General features: G+C 42.8%; 1 protein-coding gene across 12 annotated transcripts in view; it reads right to left on the bottom strand.

Annotated features, from left to right (window-relative positions):
* Window positions 1-20,737, bottom strand: part of REPS1 (RALBP1 associated Eps domain containing 1) — a 106,447-nt gene extending 85,710 nt beyond the window's left edge. For 5 of the 12 annotated variants that reach the window (XM_030556429.1, XM_030556432.1, XM_030556428.1 and 2 more), the window contains exon 1: window positions 20,487-20,736. In XM_030556429.1, the coding sequence (XP_030412289.1) occupies window positions 20,487-20,639 (153 nt within the window). In that variant the 5' untranslated portion in view covers window positions 20,640-20,736. Of the gene's footprint in view, window positions 1-3,626; window positions 3,783-10,278; window positions 10,380-20,035; window positions 20,336-20,486 lie in introns of those variants that run through there. The other 7 variants (XM_030556431.1, XM_030556427.1, XM_030556430.1 and 4 more) reach the window with 5 other exon arrangements.
* Between the last annotated feature and the right edge of the window lie 686 nt (window positions 20,738-21,423).

The raw sequence follows: 21,423 nt of genomic DNA on the forward strand, positions 1-21,423 counted from the left end.
TAGGAGTGAAATGAAATTAATCGGCAGCAGGTTTAAAACAAACAAACTGAAGTATTTCTTCACACAACGCATAGTCAGTCTGTGGAACTCTTTGTCAGAGGATGTTGTGAAGCCCAAGACTATAACAGGGTTCAAAAAAGAACTAGATAAGTTCATGGAGGATAGGTCCATCAGTGGCTATTAGCAAAGATGGACAGGGATCGTGTCCCTATCCTCTGTTTAGCAGAAGCTGGGAATGGGCGACAGGGCATGGATCACTTGATTACCTGTTCATTCCTTGTGAAGAATCTGGCATTGGCCACTGTCAGAAGACAGGATACTAGGCTAGATGGACCTTTGGTCTGACCTGATATGGCTGTTCATATATAAACTTGTACATAATGTGAACTCCCCATTCTTGTGAGCGAGCAGGGAATTAAAATTTATATTTCCTGTTTCTGAAGTGCTCAGCACACAGACATCTTGTAATTTCAATGCTCTACTGATTCACAAGAACAGAACCAACAGAGGGAGATTAAAAAAAGATAACTGCATTTTTCAAACTTTCTGAGCTGAGCCACCCCTCCCCCACTTCGAGTTACTATTTTTTAGTTGTGCCCCACAATACTTGCCCTTTCCCCCTTGGTTTTCAGGATGGGCAAAGGCATGTGTGATTGTCTCTGGGCGCAGAGATGTTGATACTGATCCAGAGGCTCGGTGACCTGCTGAGGTGAATGGGAGGGTGAAGGAGGTGTGGCACTGGCCCAAGTCACCTAGTGTGTCTGCTCCCCTCCTAGAACATTCCTCCCCATCCCCTTAGGGGGACACACCCTGCAGTCTGGAAACCTCTGAGCTGGGAGAACAAAAAATGTGCGCTGATTTGTCAACAATAGTTCACCCAAGCTACACTTGAAGCACTTAAATATTCTTGCAAGCTCATTTTTCAAATAAAAGTTAAAGCTGCCCCTCCCAACTTTTTCTTCTAACATTATCTTTCTGAATTCGAAACCTATCACTTTGGGTACTACTCTTCAATTTGGGCCCAAAAATGTAACAAAGAAGTTACCTCAAACAGCCCATTCATAAACTAGATAATGCAAGGGCTGTTGCTCTAAGCAGCAGAGTATGGAAGCTGACATCTCAACCCATACAGCTGGTAAAACTCAAACAAAGTTAATGTTCCAAGTGTAACAGATAGCAACTTTAATCGCCTTTTTTTTTTCCCCAGATGAAGCTTCTGCTTCTCAACAGAATCCACTAGCTATGTGAGAAATGTTCTCAAACAGCTCAGCAATGCATAAGCCAAGAAGATTCAAGCTAGGCAGATATTTATCCCAACCTGAAGACAAAGATCCAACAAACAGGACTAATAGTAATAACCTGGCTCCATACCAACTGACCTGTAGAAGACCTCCTGAACCAACAGAACCAGAGAGAAAATTTAAAGGAACTCCTGATTCCAGACCAAGAAAGGGGATTGTCAATGTGTCAAGTTTTGTTTGACTAAGAAACAGAACTGGATACAATGAGGGAATCCAGAACCCTCATGGGGAGCTTTCATCTCTTACAGTCCACAGAACTTCAAAAGGATGAACAACAAAGTGAACTTTCCACTCCACCATCCGGAAATATTACTGTAGAGAAGTGAGAAAGGAATTCCTTGATGAACATACATTACATTTTAAAAAATAAAAATGAGGAGTCCTTGTGGCACCTTTGAGACTAACAAATTTATTTGGGCATAAGCTTTTATGAGCTAGAACCCACTTCATCAGATGCATGGAGTGGAAAATACAGGAGTAGGTATAAATACATGAAAAGATGTGATCTGCCTTACCAAGTGTGAGGTCAGTCTAATGAGATAATTCAATTGACAGTAGGATACCAAGGGAGGAAAAATAACTTTTGAAGTGGTAACGAGAGTGGCCCATTTCAGATAGTTGACAAGGTGTGAGTAACAGTAGGGGAAATTAGTATTGCGGAAATCAGAAATTTACGTTTTGTAATGACCCAACCACTCCCAGTCTTTATTCAGGACTAATCTGATGGCATCCAGTTTGCAAATTAATTCCAGTTCTGCAGTTTCAGGTTGGAGTCTGTTTTTGAAGTTTTTTGTTGAAGAATTGCCACTTTCAGGTCTGTTACTGAGTGACCAGGGAGACTGAAGTGTTCTACTAGTTTTTGAAAGTTATTATTCCTGATGTCAGATTGTGTTAGGTAATATCCATTAGTGCAATAGACAAGCTTCAGACACAGCTCTTCTTCAGGTCTGGGAAATGTACTCAGTGTCACAGCTAAATACAAGGAGCAACAGATTATTCAGCATAAGTAGTAAGCACATATTTCAAGCGACTATTCAAGGCAAAGTGGCCTGTTAATACTACTCTTGTTGGTGGGTGAGGGGAAGCGGAGGGTGCGGTGAAAGGTAGCTAAAATGGGGGTTTTCTGTTTTCTACAGCCTGGCACTCAGATCTCACAGAATAGGCTCCAAGGAGAAAGTCTGGGATATACACTATCACTTAGGGCTTGTCTACACTTTACAGCGCTGCAACTTGCTGTGCTCGGGGGGCGAGGGGTTCAGATCGCTGAGTGAGAATGTTGCAGTGTTGAGCTACACCCCACACTGAGGTGGGTTTTTTTAGAGCACTGGGAAAGCTCTCTCCCAGCACTGCGCCACAACCACACAAGGCACATTAAAGTGCTGCAGTGGCAATGCTTTAGTGTTAGTGTAGACTAGCCCATACACAAAATTGCCTTCAAAACAAGGACTCGCCTCCAAAGAAGTAGACTGCATCATGAACAGGCCCCATAAATATCCCGAGGGAACCTGCTGCGATACAGAAATAAAACCCCTCTGACCACACACACACCCAAGTCATCACCTACTGCCCCATTCTGGAACCCATACAGGGTATCAAACAATTACAATCCATACTTAATAGGAAATCTACCCTGAAATAAATCTTTCCTGAACCCCCTCTTCATCTTTCAACAATCCCCCAACCTCATCATCAGAAGCAAGCTCCCCACAGAGCAGGATGCATCGACTTAAAACGGTACCAAATACTGCCAGAACAGATGCAAAAACATGCAGACATATCTCCACTACTACAATGATCAACACTCTTCACAATACACATTTCAAGATCCATGGGTCCTGCACATGCCTATCACAACATGTGGTGTACCTCATCCAGTGTCCTAAATGCCCCAACAACAACTATGGGGGTGAAACCAGACAATCACTACGTTCTCGAATGAACTCTCAGGAAAATAATAAAGGACATTTCACAAAGCAATCACTCTATATCTGACCTATCAGTCCTCATCCTCAAAGGAAACCTGCACAACACTTTCAAAAGATGGGTCTGGAAGCTTAAATTCATAACTTTGCTAGACAATAAATATCAGATGTAATGGGCCATAAATCCAGTGTGTCTATTCAAACAATCTACAATCCATTAACAACCCACTAACAACAATAGATTAGGTTGACTTGGAGGGGGATTCGGAACAGCAGGGTTGTCACAGCACTGAAGTGACCTTGGCACTGGGCTCAGCCAGCCAATTAGGACTAGGGGCCAAGACACTACTTATGTCAGGCACACAGGCACTTAAGAGTAGCTGGTCTCCAAAGCTGAACTTACCAATTGCCACACTTTTTCCAACTAGTCTTGAGGAAACTCCAACCCCAGGCGTGTTCAGATGACACCTGTGCCCACTGATACCATTTCTTCTTTGTTCTTGTAAATAAAGAAATCTGTACTGACAATCTAACCAGAACAAAAATAGCTCTGAAATGGCTGAGGGGGAAGAAAGAAAAAATATGAGGAAAGCGTCAAGAACTTCAGTTTCAAATTTACCTACATTCTAAAGAAATGTGGCATCCCCTCACTTTACATGTTTAGAATTATTTACATCAGAAAAAGAATTATGAGATGAGTTATTTATACTAAAGGGAATTAATTTCACAGCATTTTAAGTATCCTTAAGGATGATATTTCTGACCTCATTTTGGGTCGTTGACACGTTATGCCCCATGTTGAGACACTGGCAGGTTGAGAGGCACGTTCCCATCCCAAGGATCTTATGATAAAGACAGCAAGCATACAGCAAGCACTGAGAAACCCAAAGAACAGATATACATATCTGTGTGATGTCACATAAGAGTTTTATCAACATGTGTGGGATGGCTGCAAGACTAATGAGCAGTAAAGCCGCAAGACAGATATCCACCTTATCACAAACAAAGGCTGAACATACTTTGGACCACACTGTCACATCAGAAACTTAATTTACAAATGTTTCAGTATTAACAGGTTTCTCTGGACTATGTTTTAAATCTCTCTTCTCTAAAGCCATCTTTTTAACTCTTATGTTATTCTCTATCCAACTGTAGATTACAAGGAGGGAGCCATAAAATAGCCTAATGTTTTTGTTACATAAAATTACAACAAACTGAAAAGATCAGGTATCTCAGGGTCTTCCGTGGATACAAACACATACCAGGCCCTTAATGAAAACCTCAAGTCTCCCATTTTCATTAACAAAGCTCTCATTTCAACAGGGTAATGAGATGTATCTTCTATATCACTGTTGCAGAACTGAGTCTCTCACATGCTGGGCCTTGAGGCAATAATTCTGGAAGCAAAACTCCATAACTAGAGGTAATGTTTCTCTGCAGTTTTGTTTTTTTTTTTGTTTGTCCGTCCGCTATCTGAAGTTAAGCAGGTTTGAGCGCTAGCAGTAGTCATTGAGGAGATAGCTTAGTGGGCAGAGAGCAGGTGAACAGATAGATTGCATGATTAATTGCAGAAGCTCATGACAAGTTTATATCATACTGCAATGTATTACATAATATATTTACACAACATATTAGGTGATTGTTAATAATTGTATTTTGAGAGTCTCTGTGCTGGCCACTGTATACATATGCACTGAGAATTCCTGCCCCAGATTTACAATCTAAAAGACAGACAAGGGTTGGGGACAGAGATATAATGTCAGCAACTGAATGAGGTGATCATGACAGCTTTATTAATTACATTTATCTAACTTGTAAATCACACAAGTTGCCCTTGCCAGGAAGATGAAAAATCAGAGGAGTGATCCCTGAAGGTCTGGTCAGTAGGGACTGAAAGTTGTTCCAATGATTTTTTTAAAGCCGAGTTTGATTAATTTTGTAAGTGCAGATGGCCATTAGTCTAATTTCAAGAAAACACTTACTTTGTTCAAAAGGTGATATCATATAGATTACTGACATCTGAATTTCTTCAAAGAAATGTTCCAGTAACTGGACAGACAAAAAGCTAAGTACACATAACTTTAACCAGCTGAAAGGCAGAAAGCAGCTTCAAGGAAAGGAAGGAGCCTTGGATCTCAAAGTCCTCTCTACACAGCTGTCAAAAGGAACTGGAACCAGATCAGGACCACTGCTCTTTATGTAACCTCGTGACTGAAAATTCAATTCAAAGGAGCATACAGGCAGCCCCAAGAGCCACTGCTTTCTAAAGTGTTCCCCTACCCTCTCTCATGCTGCGAGCACATGCACTGCAAGAGTGGAGATACCAACAGTTTTTTCTTCTTCGAGTATTAAAGATTAAAACTCACTCTACACAAGCCATCAATACCCTAGGACCAGGCCACCCCAGAAGCTGGGTGGAAGGCAATGCTGAGAATATCGAGTTGAAGATGCAAGAGAGAGGCTAAGTCATATGCAATGGACATTATTGGGCCCTGTCTCACAATAATTATAGTGGGAGCTGGCAGTGACCCCCTACATGTAGGTTGCTTAATAATTTCCATTTGAAAAAATTCTTTGTATTCTCTGAGAGGCTTTAACACTTCCTTTATTTGCATCAGGTCGAGAGAGAGAGAGAGAGAGAGAGAGAGAGAGAGAGAGAGAGAGAGAGAGAGAGAGAGAAGACACTTCTTTAGCCTGGAGGCTTTGCCCCCATGAAATTCCATTTGCTGAGCAGAGTTATAAACTGTTAAAAATTACCATTTCCTTTCTCTCACTTGCTTCTCTCCGGAAAATGTCGGCAACCTGTCAAAATAGCTGAGCATGAACATTTTAAAGATCTATGCTCACATTGCTACCAAGGCAGCAACAGATACTGCACTGGAAATCCCTGGGAGCTACTGCAGCAGCTGTGATGAGAGGGAGGCAGTAGGCAAGGGCATGTTTGGCTCCCCAACCACAACTGAACAATCCATATTGTCCCATCTCACATCCACATGTGCTCCAGTGCATATGAATGACAGTCCAATTTTATGATCACCTAATAACCCCTCTCCCACTCAAGCTCCTTATATTATTCAGTGCACAGGTTAGATGTACGAGGTTGCACATTTGGCTTTCCCTAAATTTGGAGTACTGGCCTTGCAACCTAAAGAAATAAGTCAAAACTAAAAAAGTTTAAATGTGTTTAAAAATATCTGTTCAAAATACAGGGCTCTCTGATTGCAATAGGAACTGAATTTCTTCCCAATTTTTCTTCTTGTACTACCTGCATATTAGCAGGAAAATGGAAGCCTGATGGCTTAAATTCCAGGAAGTCTTTATCCATAAAGAAGCTTAAACTTCCTGTGTTTGAGTGATTAGCTATTTTCAGACTTTAAAATATTTATTTGGATATGTTTATGTACTATTACAAGTATTGACACACGAATTTTTGGTTTTGTTTTTAATTAAAGCAATCTGGTGTTTTTTCTTGCTTTTTGGATAACATTTTGGATAACAAGTCCTGACAGCAACTAAGTAATGTAATATTACTATCACACAGTAATTGCAAAAGGAAGTAATGAAGTAGGTAGAAAAACAGTAGGTGAAAAAATTGGAGATAGTATCCTGGCTGCACTTATAAATAGCATCGCTGCTAGGGTTTACTCCAGGAATAGTGACCAGTTTGAGCCCCAGAGAGGAAATCAGATGGTAAAGGAGAACAGGTATGGTTGAAGCCCCTAAGCCTGCTACTTCGAGTTGGTGCCCTGCCTTAATTTATTTTCCTCTCAGACTCAAATGAAGACGTATAATTAAATGTCATCACTGACCTGGTTGTGTACTGCTTTTCTTCCTCTGTTAAAATTCTGAAGGATTGAAAGTTTTCACACCTGATCTTTATTGGAAATTTGTTAACAGATTTTTGATAATTTACAGCTTAACTGACCTGCTGATGAACTGCAGTTTTACTTATCCCTGCTCCCTGGATACCAGCTTTCAGAGTTAGATATTTTAAATTTTAATTTGGGGGGGAGGGAGGTGGAGGAGAGAATAGGACAGGGCTATTAATATTAATTCTTAGAAAATTAAGGCATTTTAGAAAAAGCAGTCTTGCTGGTTTGAAAACTGCCTTACTTCATTAGACAGGAACTTGCCAGATTGAATTGCAAGCGGTTCACTGGCAGGGAAAGCTATTGAGGAGCCAGGCTGGGAGTCTAGCACCTCAGGGTATGTCTCTATACACTGCAACTAAAAACCCACAGCAGGCCTGTGCCAGCTGACTTGGGCTCACAGAGCTTGGTCTAGGGAGCTGTTTAATGTGGTATAGACGGTCAGGCTTAGGCTGGAGCCTGGACTCTAGGACCCTGCTGAGGGAAGGGTCCCAGAGCTCAGGTTGCAACCCAAATGTCTACACTGCAATTAAACAGCCAGTTAGCCCAAGCACCAAGAGCCTGAATCAGTTGGCACAGGCAAGCCACGGGTATCTAACTTCAGGGCAGATATAAACTCGGACAGCTTCAGAGAAAAGTACCCTTCTTCACCTGCCACATGCTATGTTGGCTGAGAGTAGGGAGAAGAGAAATTTGTGCCTGAAGATGTCTCAAGAGCGAAGCTCCTAGTCTGGCTGTTTATATAGCTTCCTCACCCACTAAACCCAAGTTTGACAAATCACTGCAGGTTTAGCAGGATACTCTCAGAAGGAAAGTACAAGAGCAGGGGTAGGCAACCAATGGCACGTGTGCCGCAAGCTGATTTTAAGCGGCATTCACACTGCCCAGGTCCTGGCCACTGGTCAGAGAAGCTCTGCATTTAATTTTAAAAGAAGCTTCTTAAACATTTAAAAAAACTCATTTACTCTACATACAATAGTTTAGTTATATATTATAGACTTATAGAAAGAGACCTTCTTAAAAACGTTAAAATGTATTACTGGCATGCAAAACCTTAAATTAGAGTGAATAAATGAAGACTCGGCACACCACTTCTGAAAGGCTGCCTATCCCTGTACAAGAGGGTAGTTTTATCTTTGGGGTGGGGAGAACAATTCCAAACTTATCCCCATTCTGTGAAGGATATGGAGGAGCTGGAGTGTCAGGATGGCAATCAGGAAATCAATAGCTATATTAGGGATGAGAGGGACAAGCTTATTCCCTCACTGATTAAGTCACATTTTGAAGGTTCTCTTTGGGACCATAAATGCTAGCACAGGGGTTGGCAACCTCTGGCACGTGGCTCGCCAGGGTAAGCACCCTGGTGGGCTGGGCCAGTTTGTTTACCTGCCGCATTGGTTTGTGGTTTGCCGTCTCAGGTCAATGGGGGCAGCAGGAAGCTGCGGCCAGCACATCCCTCGCCCGCGCCACTTCCTGCCTCCCCCATTGGCCTGGGACAGCAAACCATGGCCAGTGGGAGCCGTGATTGGCCGAACCTGCCGACACAGCAGGTATACAAACTGGCCCAGCCCGCTAGGGTGCTTACACTGGAGAGCCGCATGCCAGAGGTTGCCAACCCCTGTGCCAGACACTTAATCTGTTTTTTATTAATGGAAAGCTTGGCTTAGATTCTGCAGTATAGTATGGCAATCTGAAAATAAAGTACCACTCACCAAGTTTCCAGCAGCCCATTCAACTCAAACCTTGTTCTCTCTAATGCTACTCATCTATTATTCATCTACTCACTTGTTCTCCCTGTTAACTCCTTCACCTTTCACCCCTTCTCCAGGCTCTCAAGTAAATCACCTATCTTATTTCCAGATTACTGTTCCTGACAGTATGCGGTAGGAAGAAAACTACCTAAAACTTTGTCAGAAGATGGGGTATTCTGACCAGCATGGAACCCTCACTATTACTACCACATGATGCCATATATCACATTAGATGTGCAGGTGAATGAGCCTCTGATGGTGTGGATGGTGTGGTTGGGTCCAGCGATGGTGTTACTTCCCCAGGTGGGTAATTTTGAGACCTACAAGATTTCTATCAAGCATTCTTAAAACTACAATACCCACCTGGGGAAGCGAGGAAACAGACTGTCAGAGCGAGATGGGCACCCAGAAGTCACCTACTACAGGAGAGGCCCAACAAGAAAAACAATAGAACACCACTGGCTATCATGTACAACCCCCAGCTAAAACCTCTCCAGCTCATCAGCAATGATCTACAACCTATCCTGGAAAATGATCCCCCACTAACACAGACCTTGGGAGACAGGCCAGTCCTCGCTTACAGATAGCTCGCCAACCTGAAGCAAATACTCACTAGCAGCTACACACCAAACCACAGAAACACTAACCCAGAAACCAATCCCTGTAACAAACTCCGTTGTGTTCTCTGTCCCCATATCTACTCTATGACACCATCATAGGACCCAGCCACACCATTAGAGGCTCATTCACCTGCATATCTACTCATGTGATATATGCCATCATGTGCCAGCAATGTCCCTCTGCCATGTACATTGGCCAAACTGGACAGTCTCTACGTAAAAGGATAAATGGACACAAATTAGACATCAGGAATGGTAACATACAGAGAACACTTCAATCTCCCTGGACACTCTAACAGATTTTAAAGTAGCCATTCAAAAAAAAAAAACCTTCAAAAACAGACTCCAAAGAGAAACTGCTGAGCTACAATTCATTTGAAAACTTAACACCGTCAATCTGGGCTTGAATAGTGACTGAGAGTGGCTGGCTCACTACAAAAGCAATTTTCCCTCTCTTGGTATTGACACCTCCTCATCAATTATTGGGAATGAACAACATCCACCCTGACTAAACTGGCCTCAATATTGGTTCTCCATTTGTAAGGTAACTCCCTTCTCTTCATGTGCCAATACTATATTTATGCCTGTATCTGTGATTTTCACTCCATGCATCTGAAGTTTTTTTTTTATTTTTATTTTTTTTACCCATGAAAGCCTATGCCCAAATAAACCTGTTAGCCTTTAAGGTGCCACCGGACCCCTCGTTGTTTCTATGGATACAGACTAACACGGCTACCCTTCTGATAGAAATATATTTGACACTGGGGACACTGGCAGCATGAAAGTGCTCCTGGATTATAAATAATCAAACTCACTCCTTCCAGAAATTCAGGTGAGGGTATCATCTTTTTCAAATTCTTCTAATTAGCATATCACAGTTTCTATAAACCCTAATCCTGGCTGCACAGACATTCTCCCGTACCTGTAAAGGGCATATTTAAAAGTTACATATTTTGTATAGACAGATAGCTGCAGGGACCAATCCAGCTCCTTGGGTCGCTTCCAGAGCCAGCAAAACACCTGTTGATCACCAGCATAAATGCTGATTTAGGGCATGTCTTACACTGCAATTAGACACTGTGGCTGGTCTGTGCAAGCTGACAGTGCTTGGGCCAAGGGGCTGTTTAACTGAGGTACAGATGCTCAGACTCAGGCTGCGGTGGCGACTCTCCCACCTTGCAGAGTCCGATAGCCTGGGTTGCAGCCTAAGCTCAGATGCCTACACCACAACTGAAGAGCCTCTTAGCCTGAGCCATCTGGCACAGGGTTTTTAATTGCAGTGTAGATATATCCCTAGTGAGCCACAATCAGACAAGCACTGCTGATTTCAAAAGTAATAACACCCCTCTAGCCCTCAGGGGCAGTGAGTAGAATGAGTGGGAAACCTGTCCAGACGTGATCCCCATTAGAGGAAACATGCAAATTGTTTACAATGAAAGTTGTGAATGTGGGGCTGTGTAGAGGAGAAGGTGTTCTTTGTGTTATGGCTTAACTATGAATTTAGGCAGAGGAAGAAGAGCAGAAAATTCTTGAGGTCCACTAGGAACCCTACATGCAGGCATAATTCATAAGGGAAGCACTTTTATGGCCTCCCATAACACCTATGTTTTAGGTATCAGATAGTTTCATTATTTTCCTTGTTCATGTGGGTTTTACCCAGAAAAAGATTTCAAAAGCTAGTAAAATGGGATTGTAAAAGATTGACAAAGGGTTCAGGAGTTTATAATATCTGAAATTAAGATTATTTATGACTTCAAGTTGACAATATACCTTTAAATTAATAACTATTTGTTCGGGTTATTGTTAGGTACTCTAACTATCTGATACAAAAAGGAATTCCCTTTCAGGATTAGAGAAAAAACTTGCATTTTCACAATGTGAGAAAGCAGAGAAACTGCCCGCCAGCACGGAAAGGAGTAAACAGCTAATCCCACCCCATTATACCTGCAGCTACTGCCAGGCATGGAGGGGGTAGGAAAGGAGAGCCTGGTCCAGTTCAGGACTGACTGGCGAAAAGCAGGAGCAACTTATGCCTTACTTGATAGGAAGGATGACTACCAGCCAAGGCAGCCACCAGTGAACACATTCCATCTCTCAGGCTCCAGATAAGGGAGACTGCAGAGTAGACTTAGGAGCCTCCAGCAAATGAGGTAACTGGGTGACTGCAGTCCAGAGACATTGTGGGGTCTGGCTGCACCAAACTTACTGCTGTCCTGTCTGAAGGGGCCCAACATCCACAAGCGGGAGCTCTGGGAAGCAAACCACCCCAGCAAAGTGAACTATAGGGGACACGTCCCAAACTGAAGGAACACTAGTTGGAAGTAGCCCAGGGCAGTGGATTTAGACTCCCTGCTTGGAGTGTCCCCTGTCCAGGGGTCAACTCACATAGGGCCCTGGGCTGGGACCTGGTGGAGTGAGAAGTCCTGAGTTCCCCAACCACCACTGCCTGAAAGACTGAGGCACTTTGACCTTGAAGTCATGTGCATCACCAGGCTGCCTGGCCATCCATGAACCCTATTACACACACTAGAAAGAAATCACAAGATTACAACGAATACATAATCAAATACTTCGTTCACTTAGTCCAAGCATTGACAGCTTTGATCAACACCAAAATGTGAACATCTGATGCATTTCTAAAATTCTAGTCCAGATGCTACTATTGAGGGTGGGTATTAATCCCTGTCCCTCTCTTGGGTCTTTTTTTAAGCTTCAGAGTAGTAGCCATGTTAGTCTGTATCAGCAAAAAGAACAGGGGTACTTGTGGCACCTTAGAGACTAACAAATTTATTTCAGCATAAGCTTTTGTGGGCTACAGCTCACTGTTTTCAAATAGGGTTGAGGCTTGATACTGAATATTAGTTCAGTTTTGTGCTGGCATAAGTCTTTGAGGAGAAGCTCATCATGTGACTTATTATAAAGCATGACAATTTTGGATCAGGTTTAAGGATTGGCAAAAGTTACACTAGTAGCCTAGTATAAGCCTTGTCCACACTAGGAAAGTTTTAGCTAAAATTTCCTACCATTGCTCAAAACAGTGGGAATGTTTATATAGACCAGACACTGCCAATATCTTAGCTCAGGGGTGGACAAACTTTTTGGCCCGAGGGCCACATCTGGGTATGGAAATTGTATAGTCGGCCATGAATGCTCACGAAATTGGGGGCTGGGGTGCGGGAGTGGGGCCACAAATGAGAAGTTCAGGGTGAAGGAGGGGGTTCCAGGCTGGTGTGTGTGGGAAGGGTGGATGCTCCAGCTGAGGGTGCGGGCTCTGGGGTGGGGTCGTGGATGAGGGGTTGGGGGCACAGGAGGGTGCTCTGGGCTGGGACCAAGGGGTTCAGAGGGTGGGAGGGGGATCAGGGCTCGGGTTCAGGGCCCAGGAGACACTTACCTCGAGCAGCTCCCGGAAGCAGTGGCATGTCTCCCCTCTGGCTCCTACACGAAAGCATGGACCAGGAGGCTCTGCATGCTTCCCCATGCACAGGCGCTGCCCCTGCAGCTCCCACTGGCCATTGTTCCTGGCCAATGGGAGCTGTGGGGTTGGCACTTGGGGCAGGGGCAAAGTGCAGAGCCCCCTGGCTGCCCCTACACATCAGAGCTGGAGCAGGCACAGGCCTCTGCTTCTGGGAGCCATGCGGAGCCACGGCACATATGGAGCAGAGCAAGCCCCGGGCCCCACTCCCCAGCGGGACCTCAAGGGCTAGGTTAAAACATCTGAAGGGCCGGATCTGGCCCCCAGTTTGCCCACCCCTGTCGTAGATTGGCATGTTCTCTGACCCTGTGCAGAGTAAATCTAATTGACTGTGCTTCAAACACCACTGAACAGTCCACAATAGGATTTTTCCAGTGCTAACACAAGTAGAATTGAGCATGTTTGCCACAGTTCAAGATACAAAAGTCAGAATTCAGCTCTCAGGTTACAAATTGTAAGCGCAAATTCTTGTACTAGAAGAAATAAGACTGCGTAAATGCCTTATTGTTGCAGAGAAAAGAAACAAGCATATCAATCAGCTCAGGGGAGATAAGTTAAAGGAAACAAAAGAAAATATTTCATTGCAACAATGCATTTTAGACAAATTCACAACTTTGCGTATATCATTCGCAAATTGGGAGCTGCTAACTGTATACCCAGTGACTACACATTTTTTGTACTTACAAACAAGCTTGTGATGCATTTATCTCTTGCCACTTCCTATTAAGGAAAGTGGTAAAGAACAAAGTGCACATAAGCACATGCCTCATGTAGGCCTATGACACAAGTATAAGATATCCAAGGTTAAAGATTTGTGAGTCTGGGTTGCCTAACTTCAGATTAAATTTCTAAAGGTTAACTGAAAAGCAAAAATAAAAACTGAACTACAGATTTCTATACTGAATGAATGCCTTCATGTACTACACTGTTGTGAATATTTAGAAGAAATAAAATTTAAACTACATCTAACGGTGGCTTAAAGAAAAATAATTGCTCTCTCTTTTTTTAAAGTGGGAGATGCATAAAGGAAGCCTAAAAATTTAAGATTCCTCTAATTAAAAATTCAAGTCTTATTTAGAGAAATAGCAGGGGTATGACAGTATATATACTAAGGAAACCTGTTTAATTCAGAAAGCACATTCTCTCTCTTTATTCAGACTATTTAGAACAAAATTAACTCCGCTAAAAAGACAGACACCCAAGATCCTGAAAAACAGCTTGGATTTTTGGGGGGAGGGGACCACAGCGGTGGCAGAGAGAAGGGAGAAAGGATTCTACACTCCTACACCAGAGAAAGCTCTGAAAGGAAACTTCTAACATAATGAAAAAACAGGTAAAGAGCCCAGATACTATAATGACGGAAGCTATTAGCCTGATCCTGCTCTTACTGAAGAAAATGTCAAAGCTCCCAGAGACTTCAATGGAGGTAGGATCAGGGCCTAGTAGATGCGCATTCCCAATATTTTAAAAAATGTTCAGACCTGTTTTCTTGTAAATCAGTCACTAAAATGAGAAAACCACTTGACTCCCATCTTCAGGTTACCCTTTAAAAAAGTTAAGTACAACCTTATTTTAAGTAAGTGCATGCTCACCACACTGTTTATTTGGGACAATTTACACTTTAACTCAGCTTTCATTTGTAGTTTCTCTTTTATAGCTTCTGCTTTTGTGAGCTGATAATCTACCTTTAAGAGTAGATTTTCACAGTAAGTCCTCGTCTACATTAGAAAAATGTACTCAGATGAATTTTTTTAAACTACTTTATATAGTATAGATGAGGCTTTAAAGGACAGATCTGGGAATTCAACTTTGACAGTATGTCAGATTTTAAAGTGCGTAATAAAGGTTTTACTCATAGCTAATGCCAATTTTTAAAGCATATAGCAAGTTCTCACTACCAACTTAAATTGACATCTAAAGCAGTAGAGAATGAAAACACTAATAACTGTGAAATTAAGACGACCACTATAATATTGACATTTTGGTTTTCTTAAACTTGTTCCCCACATACACAATCTACTCTGAAAACTGATCTGCATTTTTAAATTGACTTATTGCTAGGGTATTTGAACTGATGGGTTGCTCCTATGGAGCACAGTAATTCCCCAATCTATTAATTTCAAGGTAATTTAACTATGGAAACTATTCTGTTACCATAATAGCCAATAGCAAATAAGGATAGAAATCAAAAGGGGTAGACAAAGCTTTTGGAAATTAAAAGATTAGAAACACTGTTAGTTTATTAGACTGGCAACACTATTTTTAAACCATATTAGTTGAATATAGGACTAACAAGCGTGTACTGTCACGTATATCACATTAAAACATCAAAATGAGACTCACTAGACAATGAAAAATGGTTCCCCACTCTGCCCACCAACAGACAGCCTTAACAAAAGAATATCAGCTAGCATTTTAATCACTTGCTTAAAGGTTATCCACTGCAACTGTAGTTAGTTGTAAAAAGTAGATCCTAGCATAATTGTAGAACCCACTCATTTTTCATAGTCTCTAATGCCAAAGTAAAAGTCATTAAACTTCAGTCTGGAACATCAGCACTGATTTTTGTTAAATGACAGGTGTTCTAAAGAGGCCAGCAGGCAGGGAAAATGCTTATTTAATTTTTCCCCCTTGTAATATTATTTTGCAACATAAGGTCCTGCCTTCATGACATAGTAATTTTAGAAGAATGTCAAGCACAGAAATAATCTCACAGTGCAGTTGTGTAAATTGTTTCAAGAAAGTTCTAGGCTCATTCAAAATAAGAGCAAAATACAGCACACATGCATAAAATGTTCTGTGATTATGCAACTTTAACAAGAATTATATAAATCCAGTACTGAAGTCTTCAAATCATGTACTTCTATATCCCTGGGATATTTTGTTCCAAAAATATCTTTGATGTCAAATATAACCCCTAAACCAATATAATAGTAACTGATAAGCCTAACAAAGTAAAAGAAAAGGGAAAATCATGGAGGCCCAATTTAATGAATAATTTCAATACTACACTAATGAGATTCATCAAGAACTGATTTTAAATTACTTTTGAGAAAATTCTCCTATTTCATGTTCCAATTCATTACACAGGTTAAAACTTACACGCGCTTCTGTACTTTTCAATTTAATTCACCACTGTACTTTTATTCAGAAAATTAGCATGTGTCACGATTCGGTTAACAGGACTTCACTTGATACTTCAATGCCAGTTTACTACCGTAACTTTTTTAAACAGGTTTTAAAATATAGCCTGATTTATCCAAACTATGTGAAAATACCAAATATTTATTCTGATGGATAGGTTTTCCTTTACACTTGATTTTTTGATGTTTAGATTCTTTGTTAGACTGAAACTTTTAATTTGAGGAAAAAATTCATATTTGTTTTAAAAGACAATTGTGATGAGAATGTTTTTGTATGGAAATTAGATATCCATAACATTTCTACACAATCAATGGATGCAGGGAGTTTCCATATTTTGGCATCTAATATATTCAGAGTTTAAATTGTCAATTTAGAAAATTATTTCTAGTTCTTTTATGGTTTCAAACTAGGTTTTCAAATGAAAGCAAATATGGCACTGTCTAACTAAAACTGCAGATTGACTAAAGAAGTAGCAAAATCCTCATCCACGCAAAATCAAGGCATTTACTTTCAAACAGCACACAGTGCAGAGAAGGGAATGGTCTCATGGTTTCCAACTGGTACTGTCACTAGAACTGCAATAGTAAAGGCAGACTGGGTTTTGATAGTTCATGGACAAGTTATCCATCCTGTGCCCTTCATTGGTCTGTCCACAAACCAATCTTCTCTGCTATCAGAAACTAGTGCTTCACAGTACACTGATAGTGCACAGGGAAAACATGTGTGGCCTCTCCATTGTGTGCCTCAAACAATGAACTGCTGCATTTTGAACACTATTTACATGCATATGGGCCTGGAAAAATATCGTCTACTCAATCTCAACTGCTTGACTCTGAATCCTAATTTAAAAATACACAAGACTTCATTATGAAACAGCTGAGGCTGTCACACCTTTCCCCCATTTGCACTTCTGGGTACACCCTTTAACCAGATTATTTTTTGCCCCAATGCTAGTTTAGTAAAGAACTGCCTGCAGAATGGCAGTTAAACAGATTAATGAAAGGCTGACATTAGCAGAGTTAAGGTTGTGGTGAATGGTGTCTCAGTTGTGGTAATGGTAAGCTATGTGTTTTTGTGGGTGGAGGAGTGAAGGGTTACACCCCTAGGTGGCTCATCTTTTCATTTTCTTGCTCTTAAGGGTTTGTCAAGCATGTGTGTGTGTAGCAACTGTAACTGCTTCACTACAAAGATTTTTGTATATTATTTCCTTGGTTTATTTAATACATAATTGAGGGGTGAGGCTTAGCAGCAGAACTGAGATTTTTTGGGGGGTGCACCAGCAGCCGTGCATTAACCTTCTCTGTTGTAGAATAAAATCCAACAGAAATGTGTAACTCATGTGTGAGCCTTGCTCCCAACCACCCAGCTTGTGGCACAATGAATAACGTGTAGGTCCAAGGAAGGAAAGAAGCGAAACAAAAATTCCCACAAAGTCAAAGATTCTGATTTTTAATCAAGCCTGTACGGATTTTAACAAAAGATGCCTTAAGATTTCTACTGTCTCTGATTAAGAACCTGTGAAGAGAAAAGGTTATAATGGAAATCCACATGTATACATAGACCCAGCATTCTTAAATCTGGGGCAATCTGACTGGGCTAAATAAACTCAAGATCTATAAAAAGTACTCACATTTTGGTTGTTTAGTACTAAATGTTGCATTCTATAGGAACATGTGAATTGTCCTATTGGATCAGGCCTGAGATCCACTTAATCTATTCTACTGTCTCCTTCCTCAGTGTCCAGCACCAGGTGTCAGAGGAAAGAGGAAGAACCCCACAGTAGGCAGATGTGGGATAATCTGCCACCCACACTAGGTCTCATCCTGATCTTCAATAGCTACAGACTGATTTATATCCTGAAGAATGAGGTTTGATAACGTAACACAAATTTGTAGAAAGGTTAACTCTGGTTATTCTTGATATCCATACAAATGTCTATTCCTTTTTCTTCAGTCTCATTAAGTTCTTTGCCTCAATCACTTGCTGTGGCATTGAGTTCCACAACTGAGTTAAATGCGGTGTGAACAAATTTACCTTTGGATTTGAATGTTCTCTTCTTGGATTATGAAATAAGAACAGCCATTTCCATTCTTTATTTTATATACTTTTCTAAACTAAACCTGGGTCTTCTCAATCTTCATATGAGAGTTTTCTATGTCCTTGATCATTCATTACTTTTTTCAGAACTACCCCTAGTTCTTCAATATTTTTGAGATAGAGTGACCAGTACTGCATACAGCATTCCAGATGAAGCCACATTATTGATTTATAGGGGCATTTTACATCTTTTGTATTATTCATCTCTTTCCTTATGCACCCTAACATTATTTGGTTCATAACTGCAGCTGCCTATTGATAGGACATCTTCACTGAGCTGTCTACAATGACACCCAGGTTCCCTTTCCTGACTTGATCCAGTCTATTTACAACTGTGTAAACTACTTGTATATCTTACATTTCTCTCTCCCAGCATGCATTACTCTTCAAGAGAATATCACTCTGAAAGAGAATATTCACCTCCTTTGAGACAGACTAGGTAGAATTTGAACCTGTGAGCACTTCTGTATAAAAAGCACAAGACTACTTTAAGCTCCAATAAGCTATTTCATCAAGTATAGAGTGCTACCACTCTACTATTTTATATATACACAACTATTTTATATATACAACATGGAAGAGACACTAAACAAAAACAAAACATATCCAATTGTGTTCATGTGATGAGTTTAAGGAATGTGGAAATCTGTAATTCAGAACACAAATACTAATAGTGGGTGGTCCTCAAGGTCTCATTCATAAAATATTTTTAAAAATTAGTTCTCTTTTAGTTTAGAGATTTAAACAGTGTAGATCATGAATGAAAGATAAGGACATCAAATCAATAAATCAGACAACCAGATTTCCTAGTAATTTAAATTAATTTTGGCATTTAGTCCTCACCAGAATTTTTACACCACCCACAACTTATCACCCTCTTTTACTGAACTGGAGCACATGATCCGGTTCATTTTAAACTAATTTCTACTAATCTAATCACTCGCTTTTAAGTGTCTAAAAAGTAACACCAACACCTCCTGATTAAGTGTACACAAGCTCCTGAAATTAATCCAACTTTTGAGTTGCAGAAAGTTGACATACATGTCCTTGTTGGTCTTAAATTACAATAATGCACTCTGACTCATCAGTGAGGCACCAGTGAACCTATGAGGTGGTATGGCTTTCTGGAAATAATACTTTACTCTGCTTAAAGCATCTTTCAGGGAACTCAAAAAACTTCATAAATGTCAAGGCCATGAACACATTATGGTGGATGCAGTGACAGCAACAATTCATGATACACAGTTGTTGCAACTACAGTTCCCCTGTGGATACTTTTCTAGGAACTATACTAGGCAAACAATGCTAAATTATCCTTTCAGCTATACTGGAAGCACTACTTGTAACTGTGTAACATAGCTCTTGGATGAGTCCCAGTTCCCACTGGTCACAGAATTAGTTCTGGAATTTTTGCTACCGCACATTGCTAGTAGGAATCTACTGCGTTAGCACAAACTAGCCAATATTACATAGTTTTAAAATTGCATTTTTTCACCAGTAGATGCCAATGTGCTTTACAAAGATATGCAGGTACTCCATTTTTTGCAATTTAAGAAACAAGCATTATTTAATTATTTGAACAAGGTCACTGAGCCAGTAGCATCATCAGGAATAACGTACAGATTTCCTGTTTCCTAGTATTTTCCAGGACTGCTGGAGTTCCCATGCTTTGGATGGACTTCACTGTAAAGCTTTTAGAAGTGATATACTTCCCTGCCAGTGTTACCCCAGGAGCTCAGCAACGAAGCCTCCCCAACCCAGCAAGTGCAGACCTCTGAACTATACATTAACCCAATACTAACACTACGATCCCAAGACAAGACGCGCAGAGCGTCCCCGAGTTGGATAAGCATAATTACCCCGTTCCCAGCACTGCATGGGCACAAGCCCAAGCCCAGCAGGAGTCGATGGCGCTGAAGTTGCCATTCCACATCGTATCTCGGGAGCACGGCGACTGCCCTCGGGCGTACCCCTGCACAGAGCCCCCCGCTGCAGGGGAAGAACAGGTTGGGGCCGATGCAGGGGGATGCCAGCACGCAGGGCACGGGCAGTCCCCCCACCCCGGTGCATTCAGGGCAGCAGCAGCGGCGACAGCCAGAGGGCGGCGCCAAGCAGCCCCGGGAGGGGTGACGGGGCGGTTGGGGAGAGGCAGAATCCTCCCTGCACCCGGGGGCGGCTGAGGGGCTGCTTGGCGCCCAGAGGCGCGGGGGGGGGGATCCCCGCCCCCGGCAGCGGGGGAAAAGGGCGGCGGTCCGGGGGAGGCGGTGCCAGCCCGCGGGGCCGCTGGCGGGGGCGGGTAGCGGCCGGTACCTGCAGGACCACCTCGCTGGGCAGCTGCGCGGCGCGGAACAGCTCCAGCACCCGCCCGTTGGGCGCCACCTTCTTGGTGCTCTCGGTGTCGCAGTAGGAGAAGAGGTCGCAGTAGTAGCGCTGCTCCGCCTCGCTCAGCGTCAGGCCCTCCATCGCGCCGCCCGGCAGCGGGGACGGTGAATCCCGCGAGCCGCTTCCTCTCGGGCCCCGCGCGCGCCGCTCTCCCTGCGAGGCCCGGCCGCTGCGCTCGCGCTGTGGGGGCCGCACCGGAAGCGCGGGGCCCGCGGGGTGGGCGTGGCTATAAAGTTTCTCGGCCTTGGCCCCGCCTCCTCCACCCCAGCGGAGCCGCCGCCATTTACTGAGACGCGGGGAAGAAGGAGGCTGCCGAGCAGAACACGCCTCCGCCTCAGACCGGATGTGAGGCCCAGCCCGGCCCGGCACCCGTCGTGTGCTGGAGGCGGCAGGACAGAGGCGCTTGCAGCGTCCCCTGCCGGCGTGGCGGGCTCAAGCTTGGTGCCCGCCCCGGTGCCTGGGTTGCTCCCCGGTGCCTCCTAGGGCAGGACGGAGGCAGGTCAGGCGCGTTCAGCGGCGGCTGAGTTGTGTGGCTCGCGGTGATGAGCCCTGTTTTAAGCATCCCTGATTTTGAGGAACCAAAATTAGGGCTGCGGGCGGGGAGGGATAGCTCAGTGGTTTGACTATGGGTCTGCTAAACCCAGGATTGTGAGTGCAGCCCTTGAGGGGGCCAATTAGGGAGCTGGGGGAAAATCAGTACCTGGCCCTGCCAGTGAAGGCAGAGGGCTGGACTCAATGACCTCTCAGGGTCATTTCCAGTTCTATGAGATAGGTGTATATCTCCATATATTATATTATCTCTCTCTGGACCACCCATCCCTCCTTTCAGTGACCTGGCCCATAAGTAAGCAGGGTGGGGGCTGAA

The sequence above is a fragment of the Gopherus evgoodei genome, chromosome 3, assembly GCF_007399415.2.
Source record: "Gopherus evgoodei ecotype Sinaloan lineage chromosome 3, rGopEvg1_v1.p, whole genome shotgun sequence".
NCBI lineage: Eukaryota > Metazoa > Chordata > Testudines > Testudinidae > Gopherus > Gopherus evgoodei.